We start from the raw sequence: 18,610 nt of genomic DNA, 5'->3' as shown, positions 1-18,610 counted from the left end.
TGTGTTAGTGTTGACGCCTTCATGTATAGGAAAACAGTTTCCAGTGAATAATGCCCACTAATTAGAAAAACATAAAAAACAAGAGAATCCCTAAACCTGTACAGTACACTTATAATTACAACATAATCCTCAAACCCCAAATTGGGTAAAACCATCATTATTACTACATGAGTAACTTATTTAATGTATAATTAAAATATATTAATATATTTATTAATTGAATTAAATATGTTATTGTGCATTAATACAGTAATTACGTGAAGCAATGAAATACGCATATGATTAATTATAATATAGCCTAAAAATGAATGTTTTAAGAGGAAAATTTGATTTAATCATAACTTTAATACACTATATATTTGTACGCAATATGACCACTATTAAATCACTAATATAATACAATGAATAAAAAATAAATATAATGAGTAAATAAAGAATTATTTTATTAAAAACGAAATATGCGTAGTATTAATTGATAATATATTTTCAAAAAATTAAAATTAATCAATTGATCAAATACATATTGTAATTATATTTTATTTATCAAACTTAAATATCTAGTTTAATATAGTAATAAAATTTAATAAATATAATATATAAATAAATATACAACTTTATTACTAATGTAATAGAGTTTTATTGTAATAAGCAGTTCGTGATTAGTATTAAAATCATCAAATTACAAGTTTAGTACATAAGAACAACACATGTTCAAATACAATAAAAGATACACTCATCAGTTATCATTCCACATACAAGTCGCTATGTCATCTCGAAATTGTGCGGCTCTTGTGGATTCTAATGCACGCTGCCTCCGAAAGCTTGTTACTTGGGTATCCTCTTCCACAAGACCATCGCTATCATCGCTGTCTGTATTGTCCGTTGCACGTAATTGAACCCCATCACCTATTCCACCAAACTCATCATCCGAATCATCATCTTCCAAATCAACAGGGTCTTCTTACTTGGCGTATTTATCCATTCAATAGCGTCATACTTCAGTGCCTCTGACAGGTCCGGAATTTCCATGAGGGCATTGACCCAAGGTTCTTCGACATCGCGTTCCTTATACTCCATAACACATTTCATAGCATCAACGATCTGGCCAACTACATCAATTAATTGTCTATTGTCTTCAGTGGGCAATTCGCTTCTCTTTCTATGACGACGTGAAGATGGCCCTTTAGTTCCACAAGATTGATCCACTGTCGAATCATTTCCACTATTGAATTGCGGTGGAGTTCCCATAACTATGTCAACATTGTCGAGCTCATCCATCGGGATAGTAGCTGACTCATCATGGATAATTTCATCACACAGATCTATAGGAGTTGTACTACCATTCCCTACGGCTATTGTGTTTCCGACTACAATAGCCAATTTGTCGTAAAGGGGGCAACCTTGTTGTTTATATTTCTCAGCCTCTTTATGCTCCTACAAGAATAAAACATCATTCTTAGTAATGCGAAACAATACAAACTGTTTTACAAGATATCATGATTTACTGACCTTAATGTAGTCTTGCCATACAGAATGACATGCAGTAACTCGTTGTGTGGTTGCATCCCAACCGAACCCACTAGTGTTGAGACAGCCCGTTACCGTTTGATATGTTTTCTTCCATGATCTTGTTTGATTCTTAAGCTGCTCAATAGTTTTTTTATTGACAGCGTCTTCATTGAACTTACTGACACATTCCGTATATACCTCGTGCTTCCAAACACCATTGGGCAACTTGTTCCCCATATATACCTGCTCGACTAAAAGATCGAGCATTTTGTTGTCTTCTTCAAAGCTCCAAAAGTCATATGGTCGACCACTTGGTTGTTTTCTTGCAGCCATTTTCAATCTAAATCCGAGATTGTCCTCATGGAAAAAACTTTATCAGACTACCATTACCCGTCACGAAACAAAAACCACAAATAAGAAAATACCATGTGGTGGATATTTATAACACCCGAATCTCCTCACCACATGGCAAAAACATTCCAAAGCACTTCAAAATATTTAAACAACATTCTAAAACAATCCAAAACTAATCAACTATTTCCATTGGAGATAGCAAAACAATGCAAACACACACACACACACACACACACACACATCAAGTCCAAATTCACCGAACACCCCTGGTAGAGCCCCATATGACTTCACAGTCACTACGAACTATACCTCATCAGTGATGGGGGTCGGGTTTCGTTGGCTAATGGACGCCCGTGTAGGCGACTCAACCTTGTTAGAATTGGACTAAACACCGTACACCGTAATTGAGAACCTTAAAAACCCTAGACCCTAAACCCTAACCCTAGACCTCATAGCTCCAAAACCTCCTAAACCCTAACCCTAGACCCCATAGCTCCAAAACCTCCTAAACCCTAACCCTAGACCCCATAGCTCCAAAACTTCCTAAACCCTAACCCCATACCTCCAAAACCCTAACCCTAGCCCCATCCCTCCTAAACCCTAACCCTAGACCCCATAACTCCAAAACCTCTAAACCCTATACCCCAAACCCTAATTCCAGAAGTTAAACAAAAAACCCTAGATCTTAACAACACTAAAAGCCCCAAACCCTAAACCCTATCACCCATTAAACCTTAGCTGAAAAAAATTGAAAAAAAAACCTAAACCCTAATTCCAGAACCTAAACCCTAACAATACCATAAATCCTTAACCCTAAAAATTTAACCCCTAAATACAAAGCACCAAACCCTAAAAACACTAAACCCTAACCCTAATAAAAATTTTAGACCCTAATCTGTAACACTAAATCCCACAATTATGCACAAATAACCCCAAATTAGACACTGGAACTAAAATTAAATCAAATACAACACTCATTTAATCAGAAAAAAATTAGGGTTTAGTCATACCTTCTGAAATTTGGGGAAAACCGAAGCCGACGACTGAAATCAAAGCCGAACTAGGAAAATCGATGCTGAATCGAAGTGGAAATTTAGAAATCGAAGCCTAATGTCAAAATCGAATAAAACCAAAACTGAATTAGGGGAAATCGCAGGAAATCGGAGGGAATTTTGGGGGAAAAGATATGAGCGAGAGGGAGTGAGATGCTGCAAGGGGGAGGGAGAAGAGACAGAGAGAAGAGAGGGAGGCCGAGAGGGATAAGAGAGAGGGAGAAACGAGCGAGAGGTTCAGAGGGAGAACGAGTTCGAGATGGAGAAGGATGCCGAAAGGACGCTCGCAGCGAGAGACGGAGGTAGCAGAGAGGGAGACCGGAGAGAGACGGCAGAGACGAGAGAGCGAGCAGAGAGCTCGGGCTTCACGGAGACGACAGAGGCTGTGGGAACGAGAGTGGCTGTGTGCAGGAATGAAACGATCGAAATGAAAAAAAAAACAGAGATGGTCGAGCCAGAGAGAGCCCGCGTGAGAGAGTCAAGTGGATGATTCTCAAAATCGGGCGGAAAGCACTTTCCGCCCGTTACTCTTGAGACATGAACTACTGGTTCATGTATATTCATGTACATGACATGAATTTTGGCGCCCCCTAACAACATCAGGACATGAACTGCATAATGTGCTTGAAGATCATGTCCTGAGTCATGTGCACTAACCCCCCCTTAATGTACACGAGTTCAAGTGCACTGGAAAAGAAATTCTAGTGTTAGCGCCCCAAAATGAAAAATATGATGTAAACAAGAGAATGAGTAACTTTTTATAATTTACATAAATAGAACATATACCTAAAGAGATAATTAACCAAAATAAACATGGTTACTACACTAATAAGTGATTTAATGTAGTATTAAAATATATTAATATGCTAAGTAATGAAATACTATATTATATTAATTAATGATTATAGTTTATTATAAAATAATTACATGTGATTGTAATAAATTATAAAAATAAATAAATAAAGTAAAAAATAATAGAGAAGATTATAATAAATAAATAAATTTATTTATTAATAACATAAGATATATTTTAACATTAAAAATCACTAATTTAATACAGTAACAAAAAATAAATAAATTATTTTATCAATAACACAATATATATTTTTATGTATTATTAATTAAAAATATATGGCCACAAAACTTAAAACCGTTGGTTTAATTAATAGTGGGATAGTTAAACCAAAATAATTGATCAAATTTTACTTTAACAATATTTTAATTACGACTATTAAATCATTAATTTAACACAGTAATTATAAATTAGATATACTGAATAAATAAAATCACTTATTTTATTAGTAACAGAAGATGGATTTCTTACATACTATTAATTAATAATATATTTTTATAAAATTAAAAATTATTAGTTTAATTAATTTTTAAAATGGGATAATTAAACCAAAATAATTGATCAAATGCACTTTTTGACAATATTTTATTTACCAAGATAGATTATAAATAACATATATTAAATATATTATTTTATTAATTAACTATGATAGATTATTAATAATATATATATATAATTAAAATTTTAAAAAAATGCTTGAAAATGAACCTAGTTACTTGTCATAGTCCACAATTTACAATATAAAAGCAAACATTTAAACCCTAACCCTAACCCTAACCCTAAAACCCAAAATTAAACCCTAAATCCCTTAAACCATAAAAATTGTACCCTACACCCTAAGTCCTCTAAACCCTGACCCTAACCCTAGAACCCAAAATTATACCTAAATCCCCTAAACCATAACTCTAAATCCCCTAAACCCTAACCCTAAATCCAGAAATTATATTGAAATTAAACAATCAATACAAATAAACCACACATAAATTAAATAAAACAATATCAAACAGTAAATTAAACTAAAAAAAATTAGGGTTAGGTTTATTTAGTACAATTTGGGGGAAATCGAAGCCAAATGGGGGAAGTTGAGGAAAATCGAAGAAGAATGGGAGAAATCAAAGCCAAAAATGGGGAAAATAGGTAGAAGTTAGGGCAATCGAACCCTAAATGGGGTAAACTGAGGAAAATCGAAGAAGAATGGGAGAAATCAAAGCCAAAAATGTGGAAAATATGTAGAAGTTAGAGCAATCGAACCCTAAATGGAGATATCGGAAGAAGTTTGAGACAAGAAAGGCGAGAGAGGGGAAACAGAGGGCGAGAGGTGAGAGAGAGGGTCGAGAGGTGAGGGGCACAGGGACAACAGAGAGGGCCAAAAGATTGTTTCTAGACGAAGAGGGATTACCGGAGGTGAAAGGGAACCTCAAGATGTGGAGACGAGAGAGAGGGCCAAGAGACGTAGAGAGGAAGAGAGGGAAGAGATACGAAGGCGATGAAGGAAGAAGAAGCCGAAGAGAGTACGAAGACGAGAGGAAGAAGAGAGCGGGAGAAAAAAAATTTGAGAGAGGAAGGCAGAGAGGGAGAAGAGAGCGCAAATGAGAGAGAAAAATTCGTCAGGGGAGGGAACAACGCGTCAAGTGAATGATTCTCAAAATTGGGCAAAATTACGATTCCATGATTTTAGCCTGAGATGGTTACTTGAATTTTTCAGATGATGTGGGCACTCATTCACCACTAACGGCCTAATCAAATAAACTACGTAATGCGTGTGAACTTTATTATTGACTAACCCCCCTTGACTTAATGATTGGATACGTAGTGGTTCAAAATGTTGATTGACCAATAATATCATATGAGTTAACTCAATCCACAGTTAGAATTTGAGTATATTAACTTATGATAAGTTCATAAATTATGTTTGAAATAAAAAGGAGGAAAAGGAGGATACAATTATCTTATAAAAGTATCTTAGGAATAATAAAAATTAAGAAATGCTAGAAAAAACCACCAGATAGTTCATATGGACGCCATCTTTTTTAATGAGGCAGCTTTTGCATCCAACGGTAGTCCGGTGCTATAAAAAGAAGGGACCCATGAGATTTCTGAGCCGTAGCTGGCCAGTATCGAACTTAATTTACTTTTTCATAAAAAAATTTTATTTAATTTTAAAGTCGATCTTAACTCCACGATGCACAGATGGCAATCAGAATGAAGTTAAGTCAACAATGTCGGCATTCTATATTTGAGAAATAAAGAAAACGAAGGAAGGTGGGAGCTTGTCATTCGAGTAACAGAGAGTAGAACGCGAGAAGAATAAACTAAACATCTATGAGCAGACTAAGTTAATATGATACCTGGATGCTTACACAGTTGAATAAAAGAGACGAAGAGGACAGGCAGGAATCGCAGAATATAGAATTTGTTTACTTGTTGGAGGTGGAAGGTTGACTGCGTTCTGGAACAAACTGGTCTAGGAAATCACCGACGGTGGTGTAGTTAACTTCCGGATAGAGATGGGAAGCCTCCACGCCAAAAGATGGTTCAATCGCAAAATTGGTTTGATCTCCTTTGACGAAAACAGAGTGGCCGGTTGCTAAGACGATGCCCATTGGAGTGGGAGATTCTGCAGTGAGAAGAAATTGACAGTCATACACCCAAAAGTTCTCGAGGCAATCTGCTTTGTCGAATTCAATGAATCACGAAGATTTAACCTTGGATGTCCTTGAGGAGTTTGTCCTCAGGGATGTAGATCTTCTGCAAAGTTTTTCCGATTTTGGTTTCCCAGAGAGAGGCGAGATCGTTGAAGGAGTAAACGTTGGCAGGGGGCCTGAGGTAGAGTATCTTGTTCAAGGTTCTTGAGTCATCCACGGCTTTAATGGTGTAGGTGGCAATATCTTCTTCTTTGACGAAGATGACTGCATCCATGGGCAAGGTGGAAGAGACATTCGAGAAAGCCACCATCAGAAGCCGACACTACTTTCAAACGTTTCGTTTGGAGTACTTTAGTAGGGGGCTACCTACCTTTAGGGTTGCCGTTGCCGAAGATGATGAATTTGTCGGTGGGAGGAGCGGCGGCTCCTAGCTGAGCCAGCGTCGGAAGGACGAGGCCAGCGAAAAAATTGGCGGATACGTAGGTGTAGGGGATTCCTTGGGCCTCCACGGCTCGCCTTATCCTAACCTTGGTCTGGACAACCGTTCTTGCTGGCTCAACTGCCTGCACTCTATCAACATCGTTTCCGAATTCCGACGGGAAGAACCTCTGTAAATAGGCACAGATCGTCATATCATTAAGAATCTTGTGAACTAACAATACTAAAATCATTAAGCAAGTAAGTTGTGTTGGTCGAGCTTGATGATGCAAGCTGCCAGCAGACAAGAAGATAATAACTGTGATGCTCTATACAGCTGGGGCTTACCTTGATGGTTCCAGCTTCTTTGATGGCATCAATGATTTTAGTTTGATCTGCTAGCTGCAAGAAACCTACAGTGGAGATGACTACATCCACTTGCTTCATTGCCTTCACCAAGCTCCCGTGTTCGTACATATCCCCCTGGCCACGCAACTCAAATTAGTGAGAATCGTGAGAACAGGGGAAGGAGGATCAGAAGTCACAGAGTTGACGGAAATTTTACGTAGAGGAGAGTGACGCCCATGCTGTTAAACTTGTCCAGAAGTGCCGCCTTACCGGAAAGGGTGCTTTCTCTGACGAGAAGGAAGTTGAGGTGTCCTGATTTGGCGCTCGCTTCGACAATGAATTTCCCAATATGGCCGGTTCCTCCTATGATCAAGATCTTGCTTCTATCTGCCATTGATGATTAACTCTAGAAGCCAAGTTTGCATAAGGAGAAGATTTGCCTGCAAAACAATGTTTGGAAATCGGAGATTTCGTTACCCGCCGCCTCCCTACTTTCTTTGTTATATTCCTCAATTCAGGTTTTCTGGAGCTGGCAAAGATGCCAAGCTTGTCTTCTTGTGGCAAATGAGACGATTCGGAATCAAAGGTGACCATACCAACATGATCGGCGGGGTCTGTCAATTTTCTACAAATTCTCTTAGAAAACTCATTTTTCCTAATTTGATTTGGGCAACATATTTATTATTTACTTATAATTATTATTTAATAAAATTGACCGAAATTAAGTGATCTAATTTTGTTAAGCTCATTAATGAATATGGGTCATTAATATGAGTCAATTGAGTAGATATTATAGGAAATTATGGGAACCCTATATAAGAGACACATTATGGTTATAGTCCCCAAGAGACTAAATCACACACATTTTCCCTTTCTCCCCATCTGGAAGATAGACGAAGGTCCCATTGAGGAAATATGGAGATTTAGTTGAGGAAGATTACAAAACCAATCATTCGTTCGTATCGATTGTCGCAGAATTCCGTAATAGTAGGTGATCGTTTGGAATGAATTCAGGTATTTATCCCGAATCCTAATATTCTGGCACGATGTAAATTCTGGATTAGGATTTAAGATTATTGTTAGATTATTAGGATTTCTAGACTAATTCCGTGGAGAGCGACGCACAAAGAGTCGACGTTGTGCAGAAAAGTTAACTTTTTCCACGGGGTTGTGCGTCGGCTGACAGGGGAAGCCAAAGAGTATCCGTCTCCCCCCCCTCTGTGCGCGTTGCAGTGTCCGTTGGGAAACGTTGCACTGACGTCCAGTGGGAAGGGGGGGCGACAGAAGAACCCGCCTTGTAGTGTCTGTTGGAAACGTTGTAGCGACGCCACCAGTGGAAACCGAAGCCCTCCCTCTAGGCATGGTTGGAGGTTGAAGATAACCTCCAGTATATGCAGGAAAGAATTTTTTTTTTTAAACTTAGGTTATATCTAATTTAAATTGCGTCGACTCGGACCAGTTGTGGAGGATTGGCATGGTTGAGACGAGTCGGTCAGGTTGGCTTGACTCGGACATTAAGGGTCGAATCGAGTGGTTCAGGTCGACTCAGAGAGGACCGAGTCGGCTCAGGTTCTCAAAATCCAATTTTTGCGCCCACAGGGATTCGAACCTACCCGAAAGTTTTTCAGTTTAGCGCAAATAACTTGTAAGCCAGCTCGCCTTTGTGTATTCTCTTTGGATAAAAAGGTTTATATATATGAAATTTCAAAAATTACAGAATTTTTTTTTATGTGCAATTTTCATTCATAAGAATATTTATGCATGTACATATAGTTGTATAATGTGCATATTTAAGTTGATTTTTCAATTGTGAAAATTCCTATTGTTGTTATGTAATTGGTCTAGTTTTTAATTAAATTGATTGAAGTTACATGTTGCCAAAGTAACCTCTGTAAAGTATATTAATTTAATTAAAAATACATAGATGTTTGTGCGGAGTTATTTATGCAAACTATGTTCAGCCCAAAGGAAGACACAGTTTGGCCAAATAAAAAACATGCCTATGTTGATAAATGTGTGATAATTATAAAGATTTTTCATGTGAACAATAGTCGGTCCAAAGAATAACATAACTGATTGTTAGTATTTGATCTTTGCACCGAGAGTACCTCTTACAGTTAATTTCTCTGTCCAAAGACTAGGAATTAATGTTGTACTAGGTATCTTGAGATGGGTCCCCAATTTAGATTGTTTGTACATGTCTTATTTTTCTTTATATGACATGCTAGTTAATGTGAGTATGCTTGTTTATTTTGTTCTATATACAGTTTCTATTGCTACTGCTACGAATGTTACTATTCAAATAAGCAACATTCTAAGGTTAAGCGGGACGAACTTTAAGGCTTGGAAAGATACCGTGGAAATAGTCCTCAGTTGTATGGATTTGGATCTTGCATTTCAAGCGGAGCAACCCACTTCTACTCCGAATAACCTCAATGAGGTTAAAATTGAGAAGTAGAATCGCTCCAACCGAATGTGCTTGATGATCATGAAACGCTCCATTCTGGAGGCGTTTCGGGGCTCTATGACTGAGAACAAGAGCACCAAGAAGTTCCTTGAGGAAATTGAGCAATATTTTGCCAAGAACAAAAATTCGGAGGCGAGTAGCCTTTTGGATAAACTAGTTTCGATGAAGTATAACGGCAATGAGAACATAAGGGAGTAAGTACATCATGGAGATGTCTCATCTCGCATCAAAACTCAAGTCATTTAAGATGGAGTTTTATGAGGACTTACTTGTTCACTTGGTTTTTATATTTCTTCCTGCACACTTTGGGCAATTCAAAGTGAGTTATAACACTCAGAAGAACAAATGGTCCCTAAATGAGCTTATATCTCACTATGTGCAAGAGGAAGAGAAGCAGCGACAAGATAAGACTGAAAGTGCTCACTTGGCCTCAAACTCTGAGAACAAGAAGAAGAAGAGAGGTAAGGATGTTGTAGTAGGATCTTCTCAGAATAAGAAACAGAAGAAGCAAGCTGAGGAGTTTACCTGCTACTTCTGCAAGAAGTCGGGACATATGAAGAAGGATTGTCCCAAGTACGTTGCCTGGCGTGTAAAGAAGGGTTCTAACTTTAGTTTATTTTGAAATTAATTTAGCTTTTGTACCTAAAGATACTTGGTGGGTGGATTCTGGTGCTACCACTCGCATAAGTATGTCTTTGCAGGGTTGCCTATGGAGCCGACCGCCAAGTGATGCTGAAAAGTTCATCTTTGTGGGTAACGGCAATAAAGTTGCAGTAGAGGCTATAATAACTTTCATATTACAATTAAACACTAGATTTTATTTGGATTTATTTGAGACATTTGTTGGACCGTCTTTTTAGGCGAAATTTAATTTCAATTTTTATTTTGGATAAATTAGGTTTTTCTTGTTCTTTTGGAAATAATAAAGTTAGTCTCTACCAAAATTCAAATTTTGTTGGTTCTGGTCCCTTAATTGATAATCTGTATATGCTTGATGTTGTTAGTTCCTATAGAGAAATACTGCAAATAAATTCACATGGCACGAAGCAAAAATTAAGTGAGAATTCCGCCACATTATGGCACAAACATTTAGGACACATATCTAAACAAAGAATTCAAAGGTTTGTGTCAAATGATATTTTTGAACACCTAGATACTACAAACTTCCAAGTTTGTGTTGAGTGCATCAAGGGGAAACAAACAAACGTTAGAAAATTAGGTACCAAAAGAGCTACATATGACTTAGAACTTATACATACAGATATCTATGATCCATTCCCTACAACTTTGTGGAATGGACAAAAGTACTTCATTACATTCATAGACAATTACTCTAGATTCGGTTACCTATATTTAATACATGAGAAATCACAATCCTTGGATTTCTTCAAGTCTTTCAAAGCTAAAGTTGAACATCAACTTGGAAAGAAATTAAAGGGTGTCAAATCCAACCGTAGTGCTTAATACTACGGAAGGTATAATGGATCAGGAAAACAATGACCAGGACCCTTCGCTATTTTCCTCAAAGAATGTAGAGTTGTTTTGCAATACACCATGCCGGGCAAACTCAACATGTACAATGTTGCAGAGTGACGAAACCAAACTCTTAAGGATATGGTAAGGAGTATGATCAGTCATTCCTCCTTGCCAGAGTCACTTTGGGGAGAAGTTTTAAAGACCGCAATGTACATCTTTAACAGGGTACGAATCAAAGCAGTTGCCAAAACCCCTATGAGCTTTGGACAGGTAAGAAGCCTAACATTAAATATTTGCACATTTAGGGTTGTCCTGCTGAGGCACGGCCTCATAGGACACATGAAAGAAAACTAGACGCAAGGATGGTTAGCTGTTATTTCGTTGGTTACGTTGAACGCCCTCAGGGCTATAAGTTTTACAATCCCACATTAAGATCCTTCTTTGAAACGGGAAATATGAGATTCCTTGAAGATATTGAGTTTGGAAGGGAAGAAAACATAAAAAATGTTGTATTTGAAAAAGAATCTGTTATTGATAGTGATCAAATCTCCATACCTATTGTTGTTCAAGACATAATTCAGGCACTAGAGGACAATGTTCAGGCTCCTATTCTTGACATTGTTCCAGATCAAGACAACAATGAGATTCCTCTAGCCCCACCTTTAGAACAAACTCAACAACATCAAGAAGTGTCATTAATAAGATCCACTAGGGAGAGGAGAAATGCGATTCTAAATGATTATATCATATTTTTCCAAGAACATGAGGATGACGTCGGATTGACAGAAGATTACCCGATTAGCTTTTGTTAAGCCTTGCGCAATTCTAACTCTCAAAAGTGGATTGATGTCATGAAGGATGAGCTGAAGTCTATGAATGATAATGACGTTTGGGATCTCATCGAGTTGCCTAAAGGTGCGAAGCCCATTGGTTGTAAATGGATATTTAAAACCAAAGAGGGATTCAAAGGGCAATGTCGAGAGATATAAAGCCCGTCTAGTCGCTAAAGGTTTTACTCAAAGAGAAAATATAGACTATAAAGAGACTTTTTCTCTTGTATATTCGACAAACTCTTTTAGAACAATAATGATACTAGTGGCATCAGATGGATGTCAAAATTGTATTTATCAATGGAGACATTGATAAGACGATTTATATGGTACAACCAGAAAACTTTGTATCTGGTGATCCAAATTTTATGGTCTTGAAGAAATCCATCTATGGTCTCAAACAGGCTTCCTGTCAATGGTATCACAAGTTCCATCAAGTTATCACATCATACTGTTTTGAGGCGAATGTTGTTGATGACTGTGTATATCATAAGTTCAATGAGAGTAAATACAACGTCCTGATATTAAATGTCGATGACATTTTGCTCGCTAGTAGGGATAGAGGATTGCTGCACGAAACCAAGAAATTTCTGACAAAGAAATTCGAGATGAAAGATCTTGGTGATGCCTCTTTAGTATTAGGTATATAGATACTTAGAAATCGTTCTCAAGGTATCCTTAGGTTGTCACAAAAGAGCTATATCGATAAGGTTTTGAGTAGATTCGATATAAAAGATAGTAAACCAGGAGGCAATCCCATCACTAAAGGAGACAAGTTTAGTCTCTAACAATTTCCTGATAATGATCTTGAAAGAAAAGATATGCAGAAAATTTTATATGTATTAGTAGTAGGGAGTCTAATGTATGCTCAAGTTTGTACTTGTCCCAACATAGCATTTATAGTAGGAATTCCGGGTAGATATTTAAGCGATCTGGGTATGCAACATTGGATGGCAGCCACACGCGTGATGCGTTATTTGAGGGGAACAAAAGATTACATGCTCACTTATCGGAGATCAGATAGTTTAGAGATCATTGGGTTCTTTGACTCCGACTTTGTTGGATGCCAAGATAGTAGATGCTCTACATCAGGCTACATCTTTATGTTGGGTGAAGGAGTTATCTCATGGAAGTCAGCTAAACAGACTCTCATATATTCTTCAACCATGGCAGTGGAGTTCATTGCTTGTTTTGAGGTATCCAACTAAGGAATATGGTTGTGAAACTTTGTCACTGGGCTGCGAGTGGTAGATGGCATTGACAATAACTTAGCAGTACTTTATTCCAACAACAACAGGAGCTCGACGAAGTTGAAAGTATATCGACATCAAGTTTCTAGTTGTTAAGGAGAGAGTTCAAGATAAACAGATTTCTATAGAACATATAGGGACAAACTCTATGCTAGCAAACCCATTAACCAAGGGTTTAACGCTTAAGGTCTTTCATGAGCACACTGATCATATGGGCGATATTTTTTAGGATACCTTGGTTTAGTGGGAGTCATTTCTGTATTATATGTTTGCTTTAGATATTGAGTTATTCGATTTTTAACATAATAAAATTGATTCTTTATTATTCTATTTCTGAACTTGCTTGTGTTTTTTATGTACAATATTCGTATTGCATTAAGGACTTTGGAAAGATCTCACTAAAGACAAAAGAAGGACCAATTGGAAATAAACATGTCTGATATCACATTACATGTAATTTCCATGTTACTCATCGATATTTGATCTATGTCATTGATTGTATTAGTATGGTGATCATCGTTGTTTAGTCACGACTGTATTGTGATGAAAGTCGCGGTGGTTCCATTATTAATATATAAGATGATTCCATTATTAATAGTATACAGATGCTCACCTAAAGAATTTGTGATATAATTGTTTCAGGAATGATATGTAACCCAAGTCGGAGATTGTTAGGAAACTCACGTTTCCTATTATAATTTGGGCAATATATTTATTATTTAATTATATTTTCTATTTAATGGAATGGGCCAAAATTAAGTGATCTAATTTTGTTAAGCCCATTAAGGAATATGGGTCATGAATATGAGCAAATTGAGTAGATACCATAGGGAATTATGGGAACCCTATATAAGGAGACACATTATAGTTATGGTCCCCAAGACACTAAATTACACACAGTTTTCTTTCTCCCCATCCAGAAGAGAGACGAATGTCCTATTGAAGAACTAAGGAGATTTAGTTGAGGAAGATTATAAAACCAATCATTCGTTCGTATCGATAGCCACAGAATTCCACAACAGTAGTGATCGTTTGGAATGGATCTAGGTATTTATCCCGAATCCAAATATTCTAGCATGATGTAAATTCTGGATTAAGATTTAAGATTATGGTTTTCTAACAAATTCAACACCGTTTCACATAATTATTAACTGATCTTAACCTTCATGAAATATAAGTCTTATTTGTTTATTTACCTTTTAATTATAAGGTCGCATAAAGAAAAGGATTAGTAAGTGATTGTGCTTGAAAATGAACCATTTACAAGACGGTATTCAAAATTTTCTGAAACAGCAAGGCAGAACACCAGTTCTCTCCATGAATGTTTATTCATAATAAAAGGATTATACCCTAAAGAACAAGACCGCAGGCAACCATACAAGAGAAAGAAGAATTAGAAAAAAAAAAACGGCACTCAGAATGCAACGAAACAGTAAGCGACACTTGGTTTTTGCCCTCAAACGAACTGACTCAGATACTCGTCAACTGTAGTGTATTTGACATCAGGATAGAGCTGAGAAGCCTCCACTCCAAATGATGGCTCGATCTCAAAGTTTGTTTGGTCTCCCTTCACATAAACAGAGTGAGAGATTGATAAAATGACATTCAGCGGGATTGGCGACTCTGCAAAACGAAATATTCAGAGTGAGAAACCGCACAAAGAAAGCCTTCTTTCTCAGTAAAAGTCGAATTTTTATGCAGTTCAATTAAAATTCAAGGTGGCTGATAAAGACCTTCGATGTTCTTCAGGACTTGCTCCTCTGGCACGTAAATTCTCTCAAGTTTCTTCCCGATTTTCGTCTCCCACAGAGAAACAATTTCATTGAAAGAGTAGATGTTGGCAGGAGTTCTGACGTAGAGGATCTTGTTCAACGTTCTTGGGTCATCGACCGCTTTTATGGTGTACGCGCCAATATCTTCTTTCCTTGACGAGGACAACTGAAGAGCAGATCCATGCGAATAAGAGAGTTAAAAGAGAAAAAAAAAATCAATTACAGTGAGTAGCAGAAAATCATGAATGGCATCAGATAGTGTGAAAAGGGATCGACAAACAAATAATTGATCGTCACCTTTAGCTTCCCATCGCCCAGGATGACAACCTTGTCTCTAGGAGGAGCTGATGCTCCAGGCTGACCCAGTGTGGGGATGAAATAACCCGCAAACAAGTTGGAGGAAACAGCGGTGAATGGGATGCCTTCAGTCTCGAGAGTTCGCCGAATCTGAGCTTTAGCTGCAAAAATTGAGTTTGCTGGTTCCACTGCATGAGCACGGTCCGCGTCGTTGCCAAACTCGGATGGGAGGAATCTCTGCTACCACAGGGGACAGGAGTCAGAAGATTAGCTCACTTTGTATAAATCACAAGTCACCAGACAACAGAATAAGACCGGGGGAAGAGGAATTGAAGGATTACTTTGACGTTCCCTGCTTCCTTAATTGCTGCAATAATCTTCAACTGCTCCAGTTCTTGCATGGTACCAACAGTAGAAATGACGACATCAACTTGCTTAATGGCCTCCACCAAGCTCTCGTGATTGTTAAGATCTCCCTGTTCACCACACAAATACGCCCAACTATATTCAAACGCGTACCGGCTGGCCAGACATAAAAAGAAAGCAGAAACAGGAAGTAGAGCCGGAAGGGCCAGGGTACCTTGAGGAGTGTGACGCCGGCGTTCTCGAAGCTGTCAAGGATTTTAGCCTTCTGGGGATCGGTAGGTGCGGTATCTCTGACAAGAGCGAAAGTGGGATTGCCGGCTTCAGCGCTAGCTCGGACGATGAATTGTCCAATGTAGCCGGTGCCTCCGATGATCAAAATCTTGCTCTTTTCTGCCATTGGAAGGATTTCGAATTCGAAAGAGGGTTTTTTAATTCTTGGACGAGTAGATTAAACTTGAAGACGAAGGAGAGGAGAGACGTTCTTTTATAGGCTAAAATTCTGGTACCTACCTGTGACTCCATAACATCCCAATTTACAGGCAGAGGATCTGACAAAGGCAAGGTCAATACACTCTTCCTATTCCTCCGCAGCCTGTGGGTGCGATCTAGAAATCTTTTAAAAAAAAAGAGTAGACCGACCATCAAATACGACCACAACCATGGTTGAAGCACGAACAACCCGATTTGCTTTCTAACATTAAGTTAAACAGCTATGGGTATCGAAATGATTCACGTAAATAAAATAAAAAAACAGGTAGCGATCAAGGGAAAGAGGCAGAGCCGCGTTCTGTCGCTCTCCATCTTTGACCTGCAAGAGGGAGGTGTTTGCCTTGTCCGTCGTCAATGACATTCTTTCACATTGTTCCGTCGTCAATGACATTCTTTCACATTGTTAAAGAAACCCTCGTTCTACTCTTCTGAAAGAAAGGTCTCTCACTAAGTTTGAGTTTAGGCTCGAACCTACAAAACTTTTTTCTGCATAAAATTATACTTAAAACTGTGTTCAACAATCAAACACAAAAAATTAAATGAAATGACAATATCAAATTTATGATCATCCTAACAAAAAACTATAAGTCTTAGTATAAAATTTTAAACACCAAAGCTTTCTTTTTGTGCTATAAAACAATATGTTGTCCTTGTTCACACGAGCAAAATCACCACTTATGACAAAAATAAAAGAATAAAATTTATTATTATTTGATTAAAAAAACTTTCACTACTAATTACTTAATGTAATGGAAAATATGAAAATTATCAAAATAAGAAAAATATGAAAAATAAAAAAACTAGTAGCATTATCTCCAAGGGTTTTTTCTCAAGCTTCAATCATCAAACAAAATTTTTAAAAGTAACACTAAAAATATCATAATAAATAATTATAAAAAAATAGTACATTTTTTAATTTTTCTTAACACCGTTAAGAGCTCGAATCCAATCAATGTCAAGAATCAAAGCTTGAACTGTATTTGGTGCCAAAGAAAAACAATAACGGTCTATTACTCTACCACCAGCACAAAAAGTAGACTTTGAGGTTATTATAGAATTGAGAATTTTAAGAATGTCAATTGCTATCTTAGATAATACCCAAAATTTTAAGTTATTCACTTTCTACCATTCTAAAACATCAAAATCATATTGTGAAGCTTCCTCACAAATATAGACACATTCATCAAGATAATTAGCCAATTCCAACTTTATTGAATTTACTATTTCCATTTGTTTCACATAAGTCATTAACTTTAACCAACCTAAACTTGATGAAGAATGTGACCTACAACTTGTGGAAACACCCGTAGAGCAAATGCTTGAAACAATTCATTTATTATTTTCACATAACACATGGCTACATATTCATCATAAATCTCAAATAAGGTTCGTCAAACTAAGTTTATATTAATTTTATCTTCCACCTCATAATATATCTCTAGAAAAAACATTTAAGTGAATCTTAATTTGACCATTGGATCCAAAACTAAAGCAATAACCATCAACAAATTGCATTCACCCTAATACTTTTGAAATTTTTCTTTCATTTTACTAACCACCGTCTTAATGAAAATTCAAAACATTTTTTTTCCAATATACCTGACAAAAGGTACAAATTAGAAGTTTGGTAATCACTCCCATAAATGATGTTAGTGACTGCATTATAAATTTCTAGAATCTTACATACCATTTTAACATTGTCTTATTCATCAAGACTTAGCAAACAAACATAAGTTAGCCCTCTATCTTGAAATCTAGAAAATACATATTTGAACTCTAATGTAGAAGACAACAAGTCATAAGTACAGTTCCAACAAATTGGACAATCAATAACCAACATTTTTTACACCTAGTTGTAGTTGTTGTACAATTTTAGAAAAACTATGAAGTCTTACTTCAGACCGATTAATAAATTCAACAATTTTGTGCACATTCTCAATGATATCCTTAAGTTCAAGAAAACCAACTTAGACTAATAAGTTTAGAATATAAGCACAACAATACACATGAAATAACTTTCCACCCCAAAGCAATTTCTTATTTGTTGAAAAATCATTTTTCAAAACTCTCAAACAAACATCATTATATGTAACATTTCTAACCGATACTACATAATTTATTTTTGATTTCTCAATCTTTAAAACACTTGTAAATAACATTTGCTATGTCAACACCAATGTAAGGATGAGGAGCATACACAAACTCAAGACTCATTTTTGTAGCTTCCAATTACTATCAATGAAATGCCCAATACTAACCATGTATTCGATTTTTTATTTTGAGACTTCCAAATATCCATGGTAAGATTAATCTAGTTAATCTCTTTTAATTAAGTTTTCAATTTCTTTTTCTATACCTCATACACATCCATACACTCCTTAATAGTCTTACGAGATATTTTTCCATAATTTATATATGCTAGCTTCATTACAAAATTAAACCTCTCCTCTTCTACTATCATGCATAATAATCCAATGAACAATGA

The 18,610-nt window shown here is 36.7% G+C and overlaps 2 protein-coding genes across 3 annotated transcripts; both read right to left on the bottom strand.

Moving 5' to 3' along the window:
• Positions 1-6,159: 6,159 nt before the first annotated feature.
• LOC137936830 (phenylcoumaran benzylic ether reductase Betv6-like) lies at positions 6,160-7,572 on the bottom strand. Its single transcript, XM_068781733.1, has 5 exons — positions 7,396-7,572; positions 7,179-7,313; positions 6,784-7,021; positions 6,474-6,677; positions 6,160-6,385 (listed from the first exon to the last, which is right to left on the bottom strand). The coding sequence occupies exons 1-5, from the start codon at positions 7,570-7,572 to the stop codon at positions 6,186-6,188; spliced, it is 954 nt and encodes a 317-aa protein (XP_068637834.1). The 3' UTR covers positions 6,160-6,185.
• A 7,085-nt stretch (positions 7,573-14,657) lies between these two features.
• LOC137936913 (phenylcoumaran benzylic ether reductase Betv6-like) lies at positions 14,658-16,033 on the bottom strand. 2 transcript variants are annotated; one of them, XM_068781879.1, is made up of 5 exons: positions 15,851-16,033; positions 15,612-15,746; positions 15,254-15,507; positions 14,935-15,125; positions 14,658-14,824 (listed from the first exon to the last, which is right to left on the bottom strand). In XM_068781879.1, the coding sequence occupies exons 1-5, from the start codon at positions 16,031-16,033 to the stop codon at positions 14,658-14,660; spliced, it is 930 nt and encodes a 309-aa protein (XP_068637980.1). The 2 variants fall into 2 exon arrangements, with proteins under 2 accessions (XP_068637980.1, XP_068637981.1); XM_068781880.1 differs by having other exon boundaries at positions 14,935-15,139; positions 15,271-15,507.
• Positions 16,034-18,610: the final 2,577 nt, after the last annotated feature.

The sequence above is a fragment of the Aristolochia californica genome, unplaced genomic scaffold (genome assembly GCF_029961685.1).
Source record: "Aristolochia californica isolate CCGP_79_NKW_82.1479 unplaced genomic scaffold, dmAriCali1.0.hap1 SCAF_7, whole genome shotgun sequence".
Taxonomy (NCBI): Eukaryota; Viridiplantae; Streptophyta; class Magnoliopsida; order Piperales; family Aristolochiaceae; genus Aristolochia; species Aristolochia californica.
This window is presented reverse-complemented; position numbering and strand designations above follow the sequence as displayed.

What these genes read in the sequence shown, in the direction of transcription:
- LOC137936830 (XM_068781733.1), bottom strand. Translation starts at nt 7,572, where the DNA reads ATGGCAGATAGAAGCAAGATCTTGATCATAGGAGGAACCGGCCATATT. An exon ending in TGGGCGTCACTCTCCTCTAC is followed by an intron (nt 7,314 to 7,395) that starts GTAAAATTTCCG and finishes TTGCGTGGCCAG; the next exon opens with GGGGATATGTACGAACACGG. An exon ending in CGGCAACGGCAACCCTAAAG is followed by an intron (nt 6,678 to 6,783) that starts GTAGGTAGCCCC and finishes CCATGGATGCAG; the next exon opens with TCATCTTCGTCAAAGAAGAA.
- LOC137936913 (XM_068781879.1), bottom strand. Translation starts at nt 16,033, where the DNA reads ATGGCAGAAAAGAGCAAGATTTTGATCATCGGAGGCACCGGCTACATT. An exon ending in CCGGCGTCACACTCCTCAAG is followed by an intron (nt 15,747 to 15,850) that starts GTACCCTGGCCC and finishes TGTGGTGAACAG; the next exon opens with GGAGATCTTAACAATCACGA. An exon ending in AAGGTGACGATCAATTATTT is followed by an intron (nt 15,126 to 15,253) that starts GTTTGTCGATCC and finishes GTCCTCGTCAAG; the next exon opens with GAAAGAAGATATTGGCGCGT.